Source organism: Danio rerio, chromosome 2, assembly GCF_049306965.1.
Source record: "Danio rerio strain Tuebingen ecotype United States chromosome 2, GRCz12tu, whole genome shotgun sequence".
NCBI lineage: Eukaryota > Metazoa > Chordata > Actinopteri > Cypriniformes > Danionidae > Danio > Danio rerio.
In genome coordinates, this window is record NC_133177.1 from 60,307,501 (window position 1) to 60,327,336 (window position 19,836).

The window sequence follows — 19,836 nt, forward strand, 5'->3', positions numbered from 1 at the left end:
AATCATACAGCCCTTATTCCCAGCCCTAAATGACAGTAGAAGACTGTACCTGCTTCTCCAGTGGAGCTTTTGGTTCTGATGGTCTCGGTGGTGCTCAGATGCTGTTCAATAAACGCTGTCGTTCCAGAGACTGTCTGATCTGCAGATGTGGAGATACTCATTCCAGTGGTTTCAGTGTTAATGGTGTCTGCAGATGGTGAGGTGGTGCTTTGGATGACGTCGGTGGTCTGGACTGATGGTGAGGTGGTGCTTTGGATGTCGTCGGTGGTCTGGACTGATGGTGAGGTGGTGGTGTCGATGTCTGCGGTGGTCTGGACTGATGGTGCGGTGGTGCTGTGGATGTCTGCGGTGGTCTGGACTGATGGTGCGGTGGTGCTGTGGATTTCTGGGGAGCTCTGGATGTCTGTGGTACTCTGGACGAATGGTGTGGTGGTGTCCTGGACAGGGGTGGTGCTCATTTCAGTGGTGGTCTGGTTGGGTTTCTTGCCTCTGTTTCTGCGTCTGTACTGGATTTCTCCTCGAGCCTCGTGTCCATGAACTGTCCTGCTGCTGGTGGTGGTGCTGCTGCTGGTGGTGCTGCTGCTGCTGGTGGTGGCTGGAGGTCAAACATAACTAACATTCATAACTAATATACATAAGTACATGTACATCAGAAATCCCTGACTCAAAACAAAACATTTTTGAAGCTTCATTAAGCAGTGCTTCAAAAGCAGCCGTCACTATTGCACTCTGTGTATGTAGGCAAATTATATTTTCTTTAATTTTTTAAAAATGCTATTGCTATTTATTCATGTTCTTATTTATGTATTAGCACTCACCGGCCACTTTATAAGGTACACCTGTCCAACTGCTTAATGCAAATTTCTAATCAGCCAATCACGTGGCAGAAACTCAATGCATTTAGGTATTGTGGTCAAGACAACCTGCTGCAGTTCAAAGCGAGCATCAGAATGGAGAAGAAAGGGGATTTAAGTGACTTTGACTGTGGCATGGTTGTTGGTGACAGATGGGCTGGTCTGAGTTTTTCAGAAACTGCTGATCTACTGGGATTTTTATCCACAACCATCATAGGGTTTACAGAGAATGATCTGAAAAAGAGGAAATATCCAGTGAGCGGCAGTTCTGTGGGCGCAAATTCCTTGTTGAGGTCAGAGGAGAATGGCCAGACTGGTTCCAGCTGATAGAAAGGCAACAGTAACTCAAATAAGCACTCGCTACAACTGAGGTCTGCAGAAGAGCATCTCTGAACACACAACACGTCCAACCTTGAGGCGGATGGGCTACAGCAGCAGAAGATCACACCGGGTGCCGCTCCTGTCAGCTAAGAACAGGAAACTGAGGCTACAATTCACACAGGCTCACCAAAACTGGACAATAGAAGATTGGAGAAACGTTGCCTGCTCTGATGAGTCTCCATTTCTGCTGACATATTCGGATGTCGGGTCAGAATTTGGCGTCAACAACATGAAATCATGGATCCATCCTGCCTTGTATCAGTGGTTCAGGCTGGTTGTGGTGGTGTAATGCTGTGGGGGAGATTTTCTTTGCACACTTTGGGCCGATTAGAACCAATTGAGCATCATGTCAACACCAAAACCTACCAGAGTATTGTTGCTGACCATGTCCATCCCTTTATGACCACAGTGTGCCCATCTTCTGATGGCTACTTCCAGCAGGATAACGCTTGAGTTTGAGTTTCACTGTACTCAAATGGCCTCCACAGTCACCAGAGCTCAATCCAAAAGAGCACCTTGGGGATGTGGTGGAACGGGAGATTGGCATCATAGATGTGCAGCCGACAAATCTGCAGCAACTGTGTGATGCTATCATGTCAATATGGAGCAAAATCTCTGAGGAATATTTCCAGTACCTTGTTGAATTTATGCCATGAAGGATTAAAGCAGTTCTGAAGGCAAAAGGGATGCAATCCAGTACTAGTAAGGTGTACCTAATAAAGTGGCCGGTTTAAACTTTTTGTACCCTCTGTACTGGAAACTCCTATCACTGTTACAAATTCATTGGCTTTATCCTGTGATTTCAGATACAGCATTTGTGTGTGTAAGCAGATTTGGTAATAAACTCCTTCCGGTTTTTAATTCTGAATTGGTCGCAACATAACAATTCTATTTACAGTGCTTTTACACCTATAGATTGATTGTTTTGTTTTGTAACTTGACTTCTGCTATAGAATTGAGATACATTTAAAAATTAAAGCGCATCATTTTGCTTATAATGTTTCATTTCCAACCCAGCCTCATTCTGAAAACACACCTTTATATACATTTCTGGAGAGCACCAAGTTCATTCTAGGAAGTACCTTATATTGCAGTTTTTGTTTTCTCGAATGCGTCGCTGTGTACACCTTTTTAGATCTCAAATTCACTCGCGAGTGCAATTGTTGCCTGCTCTTCTCGTGTAAATCCACCAGAGGCCACTGTCGAGGGCTAATCGACTGACCAACCCACCTCCGTCCCTAAACCCAACCAATAATGTTTTCAAAAGCACCGATTGACCCAACCACCCACCTCCCTAAATCCAACCGACAGTTTTAAACAGCGATCCAGAAAAAGAAAAGTCCTTACCTGATTTTTACCACGTTTTCAGATTTCACCATATTCTCACCTTATTATTCACTTGTTTATTTCATTTTTTGGCTTTTGTTTTTGTTTTACTTGCTTTCTGGAACCGTTCTTCGTTCAACTCGAACCCTGTCAACTCCTCTCTGCATCTCAAGATCGCAAACATACATGTTGAGCTACTCCACAAACTGGTAACAGCTGGAAAAACGCCCACACGGAAGTCAGCAGTCAGGCGGTAAGCACGAAAAGGAAAGCGGTCATACCGCCTCGTAGCATTTGCTTGAAAGAAGAAATGCAGCCATATGTACTTCTGGCTAAATAGTTTGCGATCTCCAGAAATGTATACAGGGGTACGTTTTCAGAATGAGCCTGTGTTACTCATTTCTCGTCATCATAAATTAAAATAAGTACACATGATAGCGGAATCCCGGAAAATAAATCAAACTTTGACCAATGAGAGGAGGATTTACTCGAACAAGACTTGTTTTAACTATTTGGGTCCATTTAGAAACATTGCTGTGTGAAAGTGAACCGCACCGAGGACTAAAAGCAACAATGTAACAATTGTAATTCCTGTTTTGTAACAAAACAATTGATCTATAGGTGTGAAAGCACCCTTAGTGTAGCGTTCACTAACCGTCAGTGGGTTTTGGTTGGTTGGTTGTTGAATCAGTCAGCGTGTGGTCTGTAGTGTTAATGAATAAAGCATTGCTGGATGTCTCCAGCGTCAGCGACTCTGAATCTCCCCATGAGCTGCCCTCAGTCTCCAGAACTCGACTCTCTCCAGAGAAGCTCTCGGTGGACACTACGGCCGCGGTGCTTTTGGTTTTCTTTGGTAGTTCAGTCACTATGACCCAGTCTACAGTGGTCAGCGGAGCATCCTGCGCTGGTGGACTGGTCTGGTTCACAGACTGCTCTCTGGTTGGCAGGACTGACGTCGGTGAGACTGAACTCGCGGATGTTGAAGGAGAGATGATTTTATCAGTGATGGATGAAGGAACAGACAACCATGAGCGACTCCACCAGGACATCAGGCCTACAGAGACAAACACACACCGTCAGATTTAGAGTACACATGAAATCAAAACTAAACATTGATTTGGTTAGCTCACATTGCTAGTTTTGTGCTGAACAATTCATCTGTGCATGTCATTAAGAGAAATAAAAATAGTTTGACCTGAAAATGCACTTCCTGTTTCTTTTCAGTTAAATTCTCAGATTAGGTCTGCCTGAGGTGGTGGGCGTGGCTAACATACTTAACCACACCCCTCGAGCTGTCAGTTTTGACATGAAACAGAAATGGCGAGGAGGAGGAGGAGTCTGTTAGGTCTTACTAGGTGCGGTCGACTTCGTGCAGCGCTGCACAGACCGATCGAAATCTGTCTTAAATCTGTGCATGCCGGTTAGAAATTTTGTACGGCTTGAAGGTACCACGACATCGCTCTGAGATCAGACGACTGATTTAGCCTGCGCAGCGTTAGGTGGCTAGAATTGCATAGGTTTATTTTTGACCATTTTCATACAGACCCTTTACTGTATACAGCTCCATATACAGACTTGTAATATAATAGTCATCCTTGATCATGCCACCCAATAATGTTTTCTTAACAAATAGAGATAGATATTTATTCTATAAAATAGTTCTAAAATGGTTCAAATGCACATAATAACTCCCCAAACGCTTTTCCTCATCTTTATTAATGAAACACCTACTTTATTACATGCAATCAGCTCGCAGTAGAGAAAAACCAAGCCTCGCCCACTGTTGTCTCATTTAATATTCTGTTTCTCTGGAATCTCTCGTCAATCAACCCCTTTAATATCATGCTCACTTTTTAAACAGAGTTCAATATGACCTGTTCACCTTAAATGATTGTCAATCTTAAACACTTTGTTGCACAGATTCAAGCTCGGTCTCATTTAAAAAAAAACTCTGTTCAGTATGTATTTTAACCATATTTTTTCATAATTTTAATAATATTTTTAAGGTAGAGATAAAATTCTGTAATAGTATGGGAAATTCTGTGGTATTTGACTTGAATTTTGTCTTTAAAAAACAAAAAAATATGTTTACATGTGAATTGCTGTAGCAAAGTAATGCTTTATGACTCTTACAATTGCGACTCTTCTTGTTGCAAATCAGTAAATAACAATTTCTTAGTGATATCTATCAGAAATCATGGAAATCATGGAAAAATTACGTCATGAAGCCATTATAAATATGTCATAAATTTTATACAAGCGTCATCAATATTCTTTATACCTCAACTACAGTGGTACAAGATCAAGTTGTCATTACAATGTAATTAAATATGAATTCAGCTTTTACTTGAGAGAGAAATGACACTTTTATTGAGACATTTCAATGCCAAATACAGTGAAAACATGATCAGAAAAACATTCATGACTTTACAAAAACTGTTTCATCGTAAATCTGACAGAAAATCAAAGATAAGTATCTGAATTATTCATATTCCAAAGTTGAAGTTGATATCTCAAAAAAAAAAAATTCAGCAAGATTTTGTTTGGCCGCGGTACCAGGCATGACCACCAGGTGACATCCAGTTTCTATTGGTGACAATATAAGGGCACTCCCTATGTTTTGAGGAATTTTAATAATATTTTTTCATACTTTTAATAATATTTGTAAGGTAGACATAAAATTCTGTAGTATGGGAAATTCAGTGGTATTTGACTTAAATTTAGCTTCTAAAAAAAAATTGTTTACATGTGAATTGCTGTTGCAAAGTAATGCTTTATGACTCTTACGATTGCGACTCTTCTTGTTGCAAACCAAAAAATAACAATTTCTCAGTAACATCTATCACAAATCATAGATATCATGGAAAAATTAAGTCATGAAGCCATTATAAATGTCATAAATTTTATACAAGCGTCATTAATATTGTTTATACCTCAACTACAGTGGTAAAAGTTGAATTTGTCATTAAAATGTAATTAAATGTAAATTCAGCTTTTACTTGAGTGAAAAATGAGACATTTTAAAGACAAATACAGTGAAAACGTGATCAGAAAAACATTCATGACTTTACAAAAACTGTTTTAGCGTAAATCTGACAGAAAGTCAAAAAAACAAAACTTTGAATTATTTATATTCCAAAGTTGAAGTTGATATCTCAAAAAAAAATTCAGCAAGATTTTGTTTGCCTGCAGTAACAGGCATGGCCACCAGGTGACATCCAGTTTCTATTGGTGTCAATATAAGGGCGCTCCCTATGTTTTGAGGAATTTTAATAATATTTTTTCAAACTTTTAATATTATTTGTAAGGTAGACATAAAATTCTGTAGTAGTATGGGAAATTTGGTGGTATTTGACTTTAATTTAGTTTCTAAAAAACAAAAAAATGTTTAAATGTGGATTGCTGTAGCAAAGTTACTCTTTATGATTCTTACGATTGCAACTCTTCTTGTTGCAAATGAATAAATGTCAATTTCTCAGTAATATCTTTCAGAAATAATGGAAATCATGGAAAAATGACATCATGAAGCCATTATTAAGTCATCATTTTTTACAAGCATCATAAATATTGTTTATACCTCAACTACAGTGGTACAAGTTCAATTTGTCATTAAAATGTAATTAAATGTGAATTCAGCTTTTACTTGAGAGAGTGAAAACGTGATCGGAAAAATATTCATGACACAATTATAATGTTTATGACAGATTTATGACAAGTTTTGTTGTCTTGGTAATGTCAAGTTGTCATGACAAAGGCAAAAACAGATTGTGATGTATTTGTTTATGTCAAGCTATCTTTGCATTTAAAACGACAAAACTCACTTAATAACAGTTGTCATACGCATGCATAAAGTCTCATATGACATGTCATTATTATAAAGGTTTCGTGAAGAGTCTTATGAACAACCCTTAAAGTAAAGTGTTACCTCTATCCTCAAGTAGCATCATAACCAAAACCTCACATAATCAACTCAACTAGCGAACGCTGAATGAAGGCGCTTGAGGAACAGCTCTGTAACTGTATATCAGCAGAAAACACACATGCACGCACACGCACAAACCACTGGAGCGAGCAGTAAGTGTACAGAAGTGAACCGTACGACAGCGCTTTTCCACTTTCAGCCCTCAATTATGAAGCTTTACTGGAGCAGAGCTGAAAATCTGCAGGCTTCATGGAAAATGGATTTTAATAATGTAGACGACAGGCCTAAGTTTCCATTTGACGTTAAACATTGATGCAGTCGGGGCGATTGGGGCCAGATGAGGGATCCGTATTAATGAAGACAGAAAGGGACGGGGACTGGAGAAACATGCTGAAACATTCGGCAGACAGGAGACGACCAGAATCTAGTCTGATAACAGTCTGAGGTTCTGGTTTAAGTGGAGGTGATGCATAAAAAAAAACAACTGCGTAAGAGCTATACTCTGATTTATTATAATTTATTCATTGTTCTCTAATATGTTTGAAGTCTGAATTATTATTGTGGTGGTCTGTGCCATTTATTTTTTATTTTTCCGGGAGATAGTCATCAGTAGACATCAGAAAATCAACAGGCTATCAGGAAGTCAACATGGAGTCAGATTGACATTGTACCCTAATTTCGTAGGGATGATGCATTTTGTTTGAAGATGAAAATCGTGTTAAGGTCAGAACTCAATGTCAGGCCGGCATCAATGTCTGACCGTATAATTGTAACCCCGCCAGTCCTACGCCACCCAACCCTCTCCGAGCTGGTTTTGAACTGGCGACCTTCCGCATGGGAGTCGGTTGCTCTACCAAGTAGGCTAAAGACCATGGCCTCTAGCGTCTGTCGCTAGAGCACCTTTAGAGGTCAGAGGAGTGAGGTTTACCTGCACAGCACACACTAGCTGGCCTCCGTTACACTCACCCCCCCTAAACCTCACTCCCATCCGGGTCACGGCACCAATGTAACCCCGACGGTCATGCGCCACCCAACCTGCTCCGAGCTGGGATCAAACCAGCAACCTTCCGCATGGAAGTCGGTCGCTCTACCAAAGAGGCTAAAGACCCTGGCCTCTAGCGTTTGTCGCTAGAGCACCTTTAGAGGTCAGAGGAGTGAGGTTTACCTGCACAGCACACACTAGCTGGCCTCCATTACACTCACCCCCCTAAACCTCACTCCCATCCGGGTCACGGCACCAACGTAACCCCGCCGGTCCTACGCCACCCAACCTGCTTCGAGCTGGGATCGAACCGGCGATCTTTCGCATGGAAGTCAGTTGCTCTACCAAGGAGGCTAAAGTCCATAGAGGAGTGAGGTTTACCTAAACAGCACACACTAGCTGGCCTCCGTTTCATAATGATGTTACAGCTTGACGATGGTGGGTGTTACCACTGTTTCGTCTGTCAGACGTTGGATTTTGGTTGCCACACCTGATGAATAAATGTCAGTATTTGACGTCAATTTGATGTTGGTTTAAGATGTTGGCTCAACGTTGGATCACTTTCCAACACAACCTAAAATCAACCATATATCAACGTCATTTAACGTCATTATTGGATGTCAAACTAATATCTCCCTTAGATGCTGGCTAGCCACTGAATTTTGGTCACCTGACATCACAACCTAAATATAACCAAACATTAACGTCTAATGATGTTGTGTGCCTACTGGGTTTGCTCTTGAAAACACTATGGGTTGGGTTTAGGAAAGGGTCAGTCCATATCAAGCTGATATAATATGCACAAGCCGACCAGCTTCTCTTATGGACTGACAGAAGGAGGAGGATAATATTCACAGAAAAGCATAGACTGATTGCACATGGCTGCCGCTAAAAAAGCTAAATCGAGGCTGCGGTGGGAAGAAACCCGAAGTATTTACTAAGTCACACAGGAATGTTGTATACCTGGCTGTATATCTTATCAGTGAAGAGAAAGCTACACAAATATATAATTTCACCCTGTTCAGAGTGACCCAAAAGTCCGTTCTGAATGGATAGTGAAAAAAAAGGGATATCAGAGCTCATTTTTAGCTAAGTTAAAGGAAATTTCTTTGCCAAACACTCGTTTAGATGCCATTTATCAAACTCAAGTTAATGAACGGGTTCTTTTACTATATTAGACTTGTCACGATACTGAATTTCGTTACTAAAATTTATAAAAACCGTCAACTGCCAACTAAGATTTGAGCACTGTTGAATGCAACACCGCTGATTGGCCATAGTATTCACCACTGTGCAACAGAAATGACTGTGATTGGCCGTGAAGATCATCAGTTCACCACACTTCACCGCTGTTTACAGAGAGCAAACACAGACGAGCGATCCGCTGATGAATCACCTGATCTATGTGTAACAGTGGTAATAGAGATTCATTGTGATGAATGACATGAAATTAAGGTAGTACACATGATTGATGCTTTGGTGCCCCCTAGTGGTTAAGAAAATGCAGGCGTTTTCTTTAAGATGTCCTTGCGCAGCTACCGTAGTTCAGCAGCAGACGATGGCTGATGCTGCTACTGGTAAGCGTGCTCTGAACCAGTGGCGTAGCGCAAAATGTGGAGGCCCCCCTGCAGGGATCGCTGACAGGGCCCCCTGATGAAGAGGGGGGGATACGTCATACGTCAATTTGCATATCACTGACGTCATTACGTTTTACCGTTTCTGTTTGTTTAACAGCCTATGGTTAATAAAGGGGTATTTATAGTTGCACTACACTTTATATAAGCATGTTTATTCACTAAATGTATTGCTGTTTGAATACAGTATGTCAGTATAGATGTGTAGTGAATGTGCAGTAATCTCTCATATGTAATACACTCAGAACAAGTTCAGAAACTGTCACTAAAATATCTGTGATTGTGAACAAGAAAAGAATAAACGGTCCAATTAAATTGTTAAAATAAAGGAGAAGTAGATCGGTTTGACTGTACAAAAGAAATACCTTCACACTGCCTGTGCTAAATCATTTGTCCTCGGTACGCAGAGGGGTGATCTGCTCTCGGGCTGCAGGTGGGAGAGGCTGCTGTACGAGGACTGACTGGGCCGCCTGTCAGTTCTGTGAGGCGGGGGAGGGGCCGGCGGCATCACACGCAGCTCGTTGAGAAGAGTAGGGACGGTACAGTATGGACAAATGACAGTCTAAAAAAATCTCCAATAACACACAAAAAAGTCGCTAGATTTGTCGCTAGGGGGGTCTGAAAAGTTGCTAAATCTAGTGACAAAGTCGCTAAGTTTGCAACATTGGCGGCAAGCAATCAGAATGAAGTAGTCCACCGCTTGAGAGGTGTTCAGAGAACACAGACCTGTGAACTTTGGTTCCGACCACAGTTGTTCCCAAGAGTTTGAATATTGCGGTTGCCGGTGGATTTTTAATTATTGAAAATCGCGATAAACCGGGGCCCCCTAATCACGCGGGCCCCCCCCGCGGTGCGTGCCCTGCGGGCCCATCCGCTACGCCACTGCTCTGAACACAGGAGTGAAAATAGAGTGATTAAAGTGTGTAACATGATTATTTGTGGATATATATAAGAGTGATTGAGTTATCAACAAATGTATAATGCTTCTAATAGATTTTAACAGCGAATATGTATTAAGAATGCAACATTATTGAGCTTTGTGTTTCTCATAGTAAAAAACGCATGTTGCTATCATAGCATTGTATTATGGAGTGACGCAAGACCACACTTATAGTGTCAGTGTTGTTTATTTTACATATTGTGTTTGTTTCAGTTTTGTCTGCAGTACATTGCCCTGTTACAAGTGATGTCATGTGATTTGATTTGTTTCTCAGGTATCTGAAAATTGGTTCTTTATAAGTTAATTTGTTTTGTTAAAATGTAAATAAGAGTTCAGCAGATGATGGCTGATGCTGCTACTGTTTTGTCGGCAGTATATTGCCCCGTTACATGTGATGTTATGAGATTTGATTTGTTTCTCAGAATAAAAAGACGCTGAGAATCACTTTTGGATGGTTTCATTACTTTAAGTTGGTGACGATTGCAGCACAACACAACGCAGAGGTCAACAATTGTTACATTGGTGCCGTGACCTGGATAGGAGTGAGGTTTAGGGGGGTGAGTGTAATGGAGGCCAGCTTGTAGGTGCTGTGCAGGTAAACCTCACTCCTCTGACCTCTAAAGGTGCTCTAGCGACATACGCTAGAGGCCATGGTCTTTAGACTCCTTGTTAGAGCAACCAACTTCCATGCGGAAGGTCGCCGGTTCGATAACAGCTCGAGTGGTTTTGGGTGGTGTATGCGGCTTTAAAACGCTCCAATGTTCATGCATCTGTGTTTGCACTCAGTGAAGTGCGGTGAACTGATGACATTCACGGCCAATCACAGTCATTTCTGTTGAGCACTGGTGAATACTATGGCAAATCGTGCTCAAGAACGTGCACAGTGGTGCTTAAATGTTAGTGGGAAATGGACGTTTTTAAAACTCCAGAACTGGAAAAAACACAAGGGTGTGCTACAGATGACTGCATTGTTTTATCGCTGACTGAATTACATAGACCAGGGGTGACCAACCCTGTTCCTGGAGATCGACGTTCCAGCAGATTTCCATTGCAACACATATTAAACTCACCTGCCTGTTAATATTAAGTGCTGTTCAGGTCTTAATTAATTGATTCAGGTGTGTTTGATCAGGGTTTGAGCTGAACTCTTTAGGAAGGTCGATCTCCAGGAGCAGGGTTGAGCACCCCTGACAGACTGAAGCAAGCAGGGAATCCCCCACTGTGTTTACCCGGTGTCATGAACTGAAGCCTAGGAGGACACTCTTAAAGAGATTGTGATGTTGTTTGATGCCTAACATGATTTTAATTGTTTAAATTCAACTGAAGTAAATGATATTGAAGTAATGTTTACACCATATCTGTGTTTTGAAATCGCGACAACAGCTGGAGGTTTGTTGTCCACAGCTTGTTGTCCTATATTTACGGGTTTCTTCCCACTGCAGCCTCGCTTTCATGTTTTAAAATGGCATCCGCGTAAAATAGATTTACGAGAAATAGCATGTATGACAAAAAATGCCCCAGTAACATATTTGAGACTGTCAAAATGTACACAGCGCCGTCTACTAGATTTTTGAAAACAAAATACATAGCCCAGGGTACACATTTATTGGTTCTCAAAATGTAGCCCTGGGTACATATCTCCAATGAGCCTGGGTTGGATGTACATTAACCCTACCCAAAACAACTGGATCAGTATCAGTATGTTTTGCCGTTCTATAACAGATATTAAAGGTGTTTTTCTGACCTGATCCAGGAGCAGAGCTGGTCTTCATCTCAGGTGTCCTGGTTGTTGTCGTCTCCTCTGAATCTCCTCCTGTTAAATAACTCCAGGGTTTCCACAAGGAGTCCACAATGTTTTTGATGGAGCTCTTACTTTTTTCTGGAGTAGCCGTAGGACTTGAGTGACCCGACAGACCTTCATCCTCCTCCTCTTCTTCTTGGGCTGATCCTCCAGGACTCTGATCCGGGATAGAGGGATCTTCTGTGTCCATCTGCTGGCTCCAGTCCAGGTTCGAGTCTCCAGCTCGCAGAAATACTGTCAGATACTCATCTGAGAGCTCCAGAGGCTCCGCGGCCGGCAGAGACTCAGTGTCCAGATCTATACGACCAGTCCAGTTGGAGACCTGCAGGACTGACGGATCCAGACCAACCACAGGCTGACCATCTGCACACACCAGCACACAGAAGATCACATTAACCCATATTTACAATAAGTCATTTAGCAAACATTTTTGTCCAATACAACTTACAATTGAGGAGACATTTAGTGATTTATCAAGAAGAGGCAAAACACACAAGAAGTAATAATTATGCACTGTAACAATATCTGTTAGTTAACTTTCTGTATTTTGTAATTCACAAGGGTTTTACATTGATCATTTAAAAGACATTCTGTAAGGCTGACATAAATCTTTTCACCTCTGGAGAAACCACCCAATATTGACTGAGGCTCTCCCTCGCACATCCATCTCCTTTGGGACTGGATGCCATGGTACAGTCGTGGCTGAGGTCGCCCTGCTACCGAGAGTTCTGAAGTGGGTCCAGCAAGACAGGCTCTGCCTACTGCTGGTAGCCCCTTACTGATTGGCCTGAGTTTGGTTCTTGGACCTAGTGTTCTTGGACTTAGTGTGGCAGGCTCTGCCTACTGCTTGTAGCCCCATACTACTGTAGTTGGCCCGAGTTTGGTTCTTGGACCTAGTAAGACGGGCTCTGCCTACTGCTGGTAGCCCATTACTGGTTGGTATGAGTTTGGTTCTTGGACCTAGTGTTCTTGGACTTAGTGAGACGGGCTCTGCCTACTGCTGGTAGCCCCATACTAGTTGGCCCGAGTTTGGTTCTTGGACCTAGTAAGATGGGCTCTGCCTACTGCTGGTAGCCCATTACTGGTTGGCCCGAGTTTGGTTCTTGGACCTAGTGTTCTTGGACTTAGCGAGACAGGCTCTGCCTACTGCTGGTAGCACCATACTGGTTGGCTTGAGTTTGGATCTTGGACCTAGTGAGACGGGTTCTGCCTACTGCTTGTAGCCCCATACTGGTTGGCCTGAGTTTGGATCTTGGACCTAGTGAGACGGGTTCTGCCTACTGCTTGTAGCCCCATACTGGTTGGCCTGAGTTTGGTTCTTGGACTTAGTGTTCTGAGACCTTGTGAGACGGGCTCTGCCTACTGCTGGTAGCCCATTACTGGTTGGCCCAAGTTTGGTTCTTGGACCTAGTGTTCTTGGTAGCCCCATACTGGTTGGCTTGAGTTTGGATTTTGGACCTAGTGTTCTTGGACCCAATGAGACAGGATCTGCCTACTGCTGGTAGGCCCATACTGGCTGGCCCGAGTTTGGTTTTTGGACCAAGTGTTTTTGGACCTAATGAGACGGGCTCTGCCTACTGCATGTAGCCCCGTACTGGTTGGCCCAAGTTTCATTTTTGGACCTAGTGTCCCTCCTTGAGAGCCTTCTTTGGAGATTGCATTCAGGATGGACCATATATAACAGGCAGAGGGAGCGACTGTGCACCATGGATCTGTGAAAACTGTGGGTGCAGCCCCTGAGATAAGGCCCACCTCATGAGTTTTGGTCTGTCAACCAAAGTTGTTCAAACCGTTTTTAATTACGGGTCCATTGTCAGTTTGGTGCACTACCAACCACTTAGATCCAGTGACCTGCCCAGATGGTTCAGTCCTGGATTTCCCACAGCAGTGTTTCTCTGTGGCACTAACTTCCTTGACTTTAAAAGTGTATTGGTCTGCCAGGTTAGGGAGAAACCCCCTAAAGACAGTCAGACAGTTGCAGCTCATCCGTAATGCTTCAGGCAGGATTCTGACTAGAACCAGGAAATCAGAGCACATCACACCTGTCCTCAGGTCTCTACACTGGCTCCCAGTTACATTCAGAAAAGATTTTAAAGAATCATTACTGGTCTATAAATCACTAAATGGCCTTGCAGCTCATTACATGACAGATATGCTGACTGAACAAAAACTTAACATATCACTCAGATCTTTAGGAACATATAAACTAGAAATTGCAAGAATTCAGTCAAAGCAGGGTGAATCAGCTTTCAGCTACTACCAGCGCCCCCTGCTGCTGGAATCAGCTTCCAGAAATTATCAGATGTGCTCCAACATTAGGCATGTTCACATCAAGACTGAAACACATCTGTTTAGCGGTGCCTTTACGAAAGGAGCACTGTGCTGCCTCTTACAGATCACACTATTATGTCTTTCTTTAATTTTTCATTCCTTTAAAACCTGTTTAACACATTTGAATCTGTTTTTAATCATTTTTATTCTTTGTTTTTATTCTTCTATACTTGTTTATTTTATTTATGTTTATGCAAAGCACTTTGAATTACCAATGTGTGTGAAATGTACTATAGAAATAAGCTTGCCTTGCCTGGTGGTGAGTTTCTTTTGACCATGCCTATAGTCGTAATCTGAGATGTTTTCGTTAGAATTACATCTTTTCTTATTATAATGAATGAGATGTTTCGTTAAAGTGACATCTTTTCTCATAATAACGAGTTGGTATTTCATTAAAACAACAATTATGTTGTTAAAACTATTTTTTTCTCATAATAACAAGTTATTTCAGTAAATCCGCATCTTTTCCCATTTTAACGAATGAGATGTTATTTTGTTAACAAATTTTTTTTGTCAAAATAACAAGATGTTATTTCTTTAAAATGACAATTATCTTATTAAATCAATATATTTTCTTGTAATACAAGATGTTCTTGTTTTAAAGGGTCAGGAAACCCTCCTCTTTCGGTTCAAGTCTAGCGCAGAATTTTTTCGATAAATGCTTCATGATGGGTGTGGAGCACTTCTCTCCTCCTCAATCCCCGGGTCTGAACGCAGAAACAGAGGACAGCAGTGCGGCAGGTCTCTTTCCCTGTCTATTTCAACCATTAGCCCTGCCGGTAATCCGGAGAACTTAAAAAATAGGCAAACATAGCAGCACGGATACAGGTGAAGTGTCTGAATGGTAATGAACTTAACTGATAAAAGACAAAGTCCGCCATTCTCCAATTCTCATACAGCTCTCCCGACAAAGATGCTTGCTACAAACCAACAGCTTTGTTGTATCAGCCCGGGAAAAACATATAAAAAACCCCATAAATCATGGAAACAAACACATACGACCCTTCATGAATGTGCCGTGCAGACGTGGTCTCACCCAGTCTATAGCCCCTTTCACACAGTGATACCGGTAAATATCCGGAAAATTTCCGGAACGACTTTACCGGTATATTCAAAAAAGCGCTGTTCACACAGGCAAGGACGTTACGGAAATTTTCCGGAAAAGAGCATTCACACATCCATTCCAAAATACCGGTAAATTCTGACATCATTCACTACAAATGAGCTTTAAACGGCTGCGCTTGTATTTGTAAACATTTGACTATAAATTACAAACTCTGTGGATGATCAATATTGTGAACAACTTTCGCAGGATCACTTTCGCATGTCGAGATTCATAATATGTGCGTGTGCAGGCACTCACAGGCTGTTTTCACAGGCACACGCAAAGCTTGAAGGTAAACAAACAACGGCTTATCATAAGCATCTCATCGATGATTATTTACACAGTTGGCATTAAGAAGAACATATAAACGTGATCTGACTAACTTCTAGCAGCTAAATGTGTCTGGAAAAATATTCAAAGGCTTTTATTCTCATGAACCGCGCGGACGTAAACGCGTCTGAATGTTGTGATTGGCTAAAGCAGACATTTCACGTCAGCACGTTCTAGACGTGCACGCGCTTATTACGGTAATCTTCCTTCTGCATTCACACAGCGCAGCATTCCGGCAAATTGCCGGTAATGTTACAACTCCTCTTTCCGGAAAATAGCCAGAACGAATTTACCGGTATTTTCAAAAAGGACCTGTTCACACATACAGCCTTTCCGGAAAATTGCCGGCAATTTTCCGGAAAGGTCTGTATGTGTGAAAGGGGCTATTGGGTCTCACAACTTGGCAGGTCTGTTTTGCCTTCGGAAAGCATGTGCTCTCATGAATACTTAAGCAGCAGGGTTTTTGTATAGGATAGGAAAACTCTGCTATGAATAATAATGAGACGCGTTATCACTCCACTAGCGGATTCGCGCTAAGTCACCGATTTTGATCCGCCCCAAAAAATGTTTTAAACCGGAAGGTGAAATTAGCTGACAAAAGCTCAAAATTATCCAGTTTTCCTCACAGTTAAAGCTAACAGGTGCTAACATTGTCTTAACTGATGCTCAATACACACAAATATGTTAAAAATGCACAAAAAAAAAGGCCTCCAGGGTTTCTTAAACCTTTAACAATTAAGATTTTTAGTAAAAATAAATAAATAAATAATAATAATAATAAAAAAATCTCAATTTTTTTTCTCCCGATTGTGCCAAATCTAGAGTCCCCATGCATGTGTGTGTCTGAACTGAACAGAAATGAATGCTGCTGCTCTTGTGTGTTTACCGGTGCTGGAGGTTGGAGATGTGGACGGCTCCTCTGAGCTCGGCTTCAGTAAAGACTGCATGATGTTCGGCAGAGATGCTTTCTGGGCTTTCTTCACTGCAGAGAGATAAAGTAGAGTTACTCTCAACACAATACTCCACCGACTGAACATATGGGTTGAGTTCACACACACATACACACACACATGATCATAACATGCACTGAAATCACTGAATCGTGAACAAAACTAAATGCAGGTCAGCTGCTACTAAAAGCACAATACCAACAAAGTCTGCAAAGCCCCCTGTATATTTTACCCCATACTTTTTCTTAACGGAGAGCAGATTTTTTTTCAACACATTTCTGAACATAATAGTTTCAATAACTCATTTCTAATAACTGATTTATTTTATCTTTGCTATGATGACAGTAAATAATATTTGACTAGATATTCTTCAAGATACTATTGTTCAGCTTAAAGGCTTAACTAGGTTAATTAGGGTAAAGTTAGGCAAGTCATTATGTTGGCTTGAGAAAGCCAACATACTGTTATGCTACTCTGTCCTTGAAAACAAATGTATCTCCTCCTAGGCCGTTCATGCCACAAGGCCCAAATGTGGTCAAATTGTGCTTTCTGCATTCAAGATTGTTGCTATATCTCCTCATGCCTATAAGACTTATTGTTTTTTTAATAAAAAATGTTAAATATTAAATTTTTATAATCCGGGCATATAAAAAAATTATACAAGCCCGAAATTTGGCCAAAAGCTGTATTTAGATGCGTTACATTTTGTTGCTATATCTTTAAGGTTTATCAGACTTATAGTTTTCCAATAAATATTTTTTAAGCATTATTTTTCTTAAAAAATGGCAAGCCATTTTTGACTTAAACTCCATATTTTTTACTGATATGGCAAGCCATGATTGCATGTATCACCTTCACACTTATTAAGCATTGTTTTTTTTGTTTTTTTTTTTAAATACGGCAAGCCATTTTTACATAATGTTCATTCCCATAGTCCCTTTATTAATCAGGGGTCGCCACAACGGAATGAACCGCCAACTTATCCAGCATTTGTTTTACACAGCGAATGCCCTTCCAGCCGCAACCCAACACCAGGAATACATAATGTTCAAGTCCAGTTTTTGACACTCATAAAGACTGTCATAGAAACATCGGGGTTGATTAAGATCACTCATATTGCCAAGAAGCTTTAATGTATCATCACTAACCTGTCAAATGTCCCCATAGCAACAAAACAGTATAACCTAGCAACCATTTAAAAATAGCAATATCTCTACATCAGAACATCGTAGGGACCAGGGCATTGGCTTGTTTGACTCATGCTAGCAAATGGGACTTCCTGTGTACTATGCATGGTAACGATGATAATGGAAGCCAAGTGCTAATAACGATTAGCTACATGCTATGAATGATTATCTAAGTGCAATAACATATGCTAGAAATGCCTACTAAGTGTTAGCATTTGATCAAACATGTACATGAGCATTGCCATTTAGCAACTGTTTAGCAACCACCTAACAATGCCTTGTATAACAGTGGTTTGTTCTGTAGACAATCCAATACAAATATTGCTTAAGGGGGCTAATAATATTGACCTTAAAATAGTGTTAAACTGCTTTTATTGTAGCCGAAATAAAACAAATAAGACTTTCTCCAGAAGAAAAAATATGATAGGAAATACTGTGAAAAATTCCTGAATCTGTTCAACATCATTTGGGAAATATTTGAAAAATAAAATCACAATAATTTTGATTTCAACTGTACATATATAATCTAAATAATTCCTCTGGATAGTGCCGTCAGCTGTACCTCTATAGCAGAAAGCATCGAATCTCTTCGTCCCGTTGCTGAGCTCTGCAGGAGAAACTCTTCTGACTCCTGGCTCTTCATTGGGACACTGAGACCCCCGGGGGCCCACAGAGACCCTTAGTGTCCCGTCAGAGACCCAAGCCGGGCCACAGTGCTCCAGTCCAGACCTCCAGGCCAGAAAGAGCTGCCCGACAGAGGCCAGACGAGCATCCAGAGACTCACAGTGAGCCGCAGCTTCAGCATGAGTGAGTTTATCAGGCACTGATGAGGAAAACACTTCACCTGGAGGAGGAACACACACATGAATAAAACATCAACACACAAACTGGATTATTGTGTGTGAAAGCACATTGAATGACTCCTATGCTGTGATTGATACTGATCAGTAATAAGTTTTATTTATTTATTTATTTATTTATTTATTTATTTATTTATTTATTTATTTATTTATTTATTTATTTATTTATTTATTTATTTATTTATTTATTTATTTATTTATTTGTATTAATGTTTATTTGTTTCTTTTATTCAATTATTAGCTTTATTTTTCTCTATTTATTTATTATAATTACATTTATTTATAATTATATTTATTTATTTATTTATTTATTATTATTATTATTATTATTATGATTTATTTATTTTCCAATTATTTATTTACAAATATTCATTCATCTTTTAGAATTTTATTTATTTATATTGACATTTATTTTTATTCATTCATCAACTTTATCTTTATTTATTATTATTATTATTATTATTATTTATTTGTATTAACATTTTTTCATTCATAATCTTTATTTATTTATTTGCATTAACATTATTTATATATTTTATTTAATCTTTATTTTTATTTATCTAATTTATTTATTTATTTATAACTATATTTATTTATTTATTATTATTATATTTATTTGTATTAACATTTATTTTTTCATTAATCATCTTTATTTATTTATTTATTTAATTAAATTAACATTTATTTATTTATTTATTTCATTATTTATCTCTATTTATTTATTTAGAATTATATTTATTTATTTGCTATTATGATTATTACTATTATTATTACTACTATTATATTAATTTATTTATTTGTAATAACATTTATTTTTTCAATCATCATCTTTATTTATCTCTATTTATTTATAATTATACATATTCATTCATTCATTTAGTTAATTAGTTAGTATATATTTTATTATAATGTGTATTATTAGATACCTTCATGCACATTGAATTGTCCCATGTGGATAAATTAAGCTATTTGAATATAATTGAATTGTCTTTTATAGCTCTGCATAATTTTATATTGATTATCTTAAGAAAAAAAAAATCTGAGTTTTAAAACCTATTATATTTCTCATGTAAATTACTTTAAGACAGTACATAACAAATATAGTATGCTTAATGGTGTTTTATATAGCATATGTACTTATTTGGTAAATACATTTCAAATATTATATTACTATGTACAATACATTAAATAGTAGACAATATTATTATTATTATTATTATTATATAATTTTGT

The 19,836-nt window shown here is 39.6% G+C and overlaps 1 protein-coding gene and 1 long non-coding RNA gene across 9 annotated transcripts in view; one reads left to right on the forward strand and one right to left on the reverse strand.

Annotated features, from left to right (window-relative positions):
- Positions 1–19,836, reverse strand: part of ncana (neurocan a) — a 248,356-nt gene that overhangs the window by 57,703 nt on the left and 170,817 nt on the right. For 7 of the 8 annotated variants that reach the window (XM_073931819.1, XM_073931821.1, XM_073931830.1 and 4 more), the window contains 5 exons: positions 18,306–18,587; positions 16,493–16,588; positions 11,784–12,203; positions 3,217–3,615; positions 50–595 (listed from right to left, as the gene is read on the reverse strand). In XM_073931819.1, the coding sequence (XP_073787920.1) occupies positions 50–595; positions 3,217–3,615; positions 11,784–12,203; positions 16,493–16,588; positions 18,306–18,587 (1,743 nt within the window). The remainder of the gene's footprint in view (positions 1–49; positions 596–3,216; positions 3,616–11,783; positions 12,204–16,492; positions 16,589–18,305; positions 18,588–19,836) is intronic. The other variant, XM_068215108.2, reaches the window with a different exon arrangement.
- Positions 812–19,836, forward strand: part of LOC141379208 (uncharacterized) — a 28,071-nt gene continuing 9,046 nt past the window's right edge. The window contains exons 1-2 of the long non-coding RNA XR_012395316.1: positions 812–1,356; positions 15,219–15,996. This is a non-coding gene — a long non-coding RNA (uncharacterized lncRNA). The remainder of the gene's footprint in view (positions 1,357–15,218; positions 15,997–19,836) is intronic.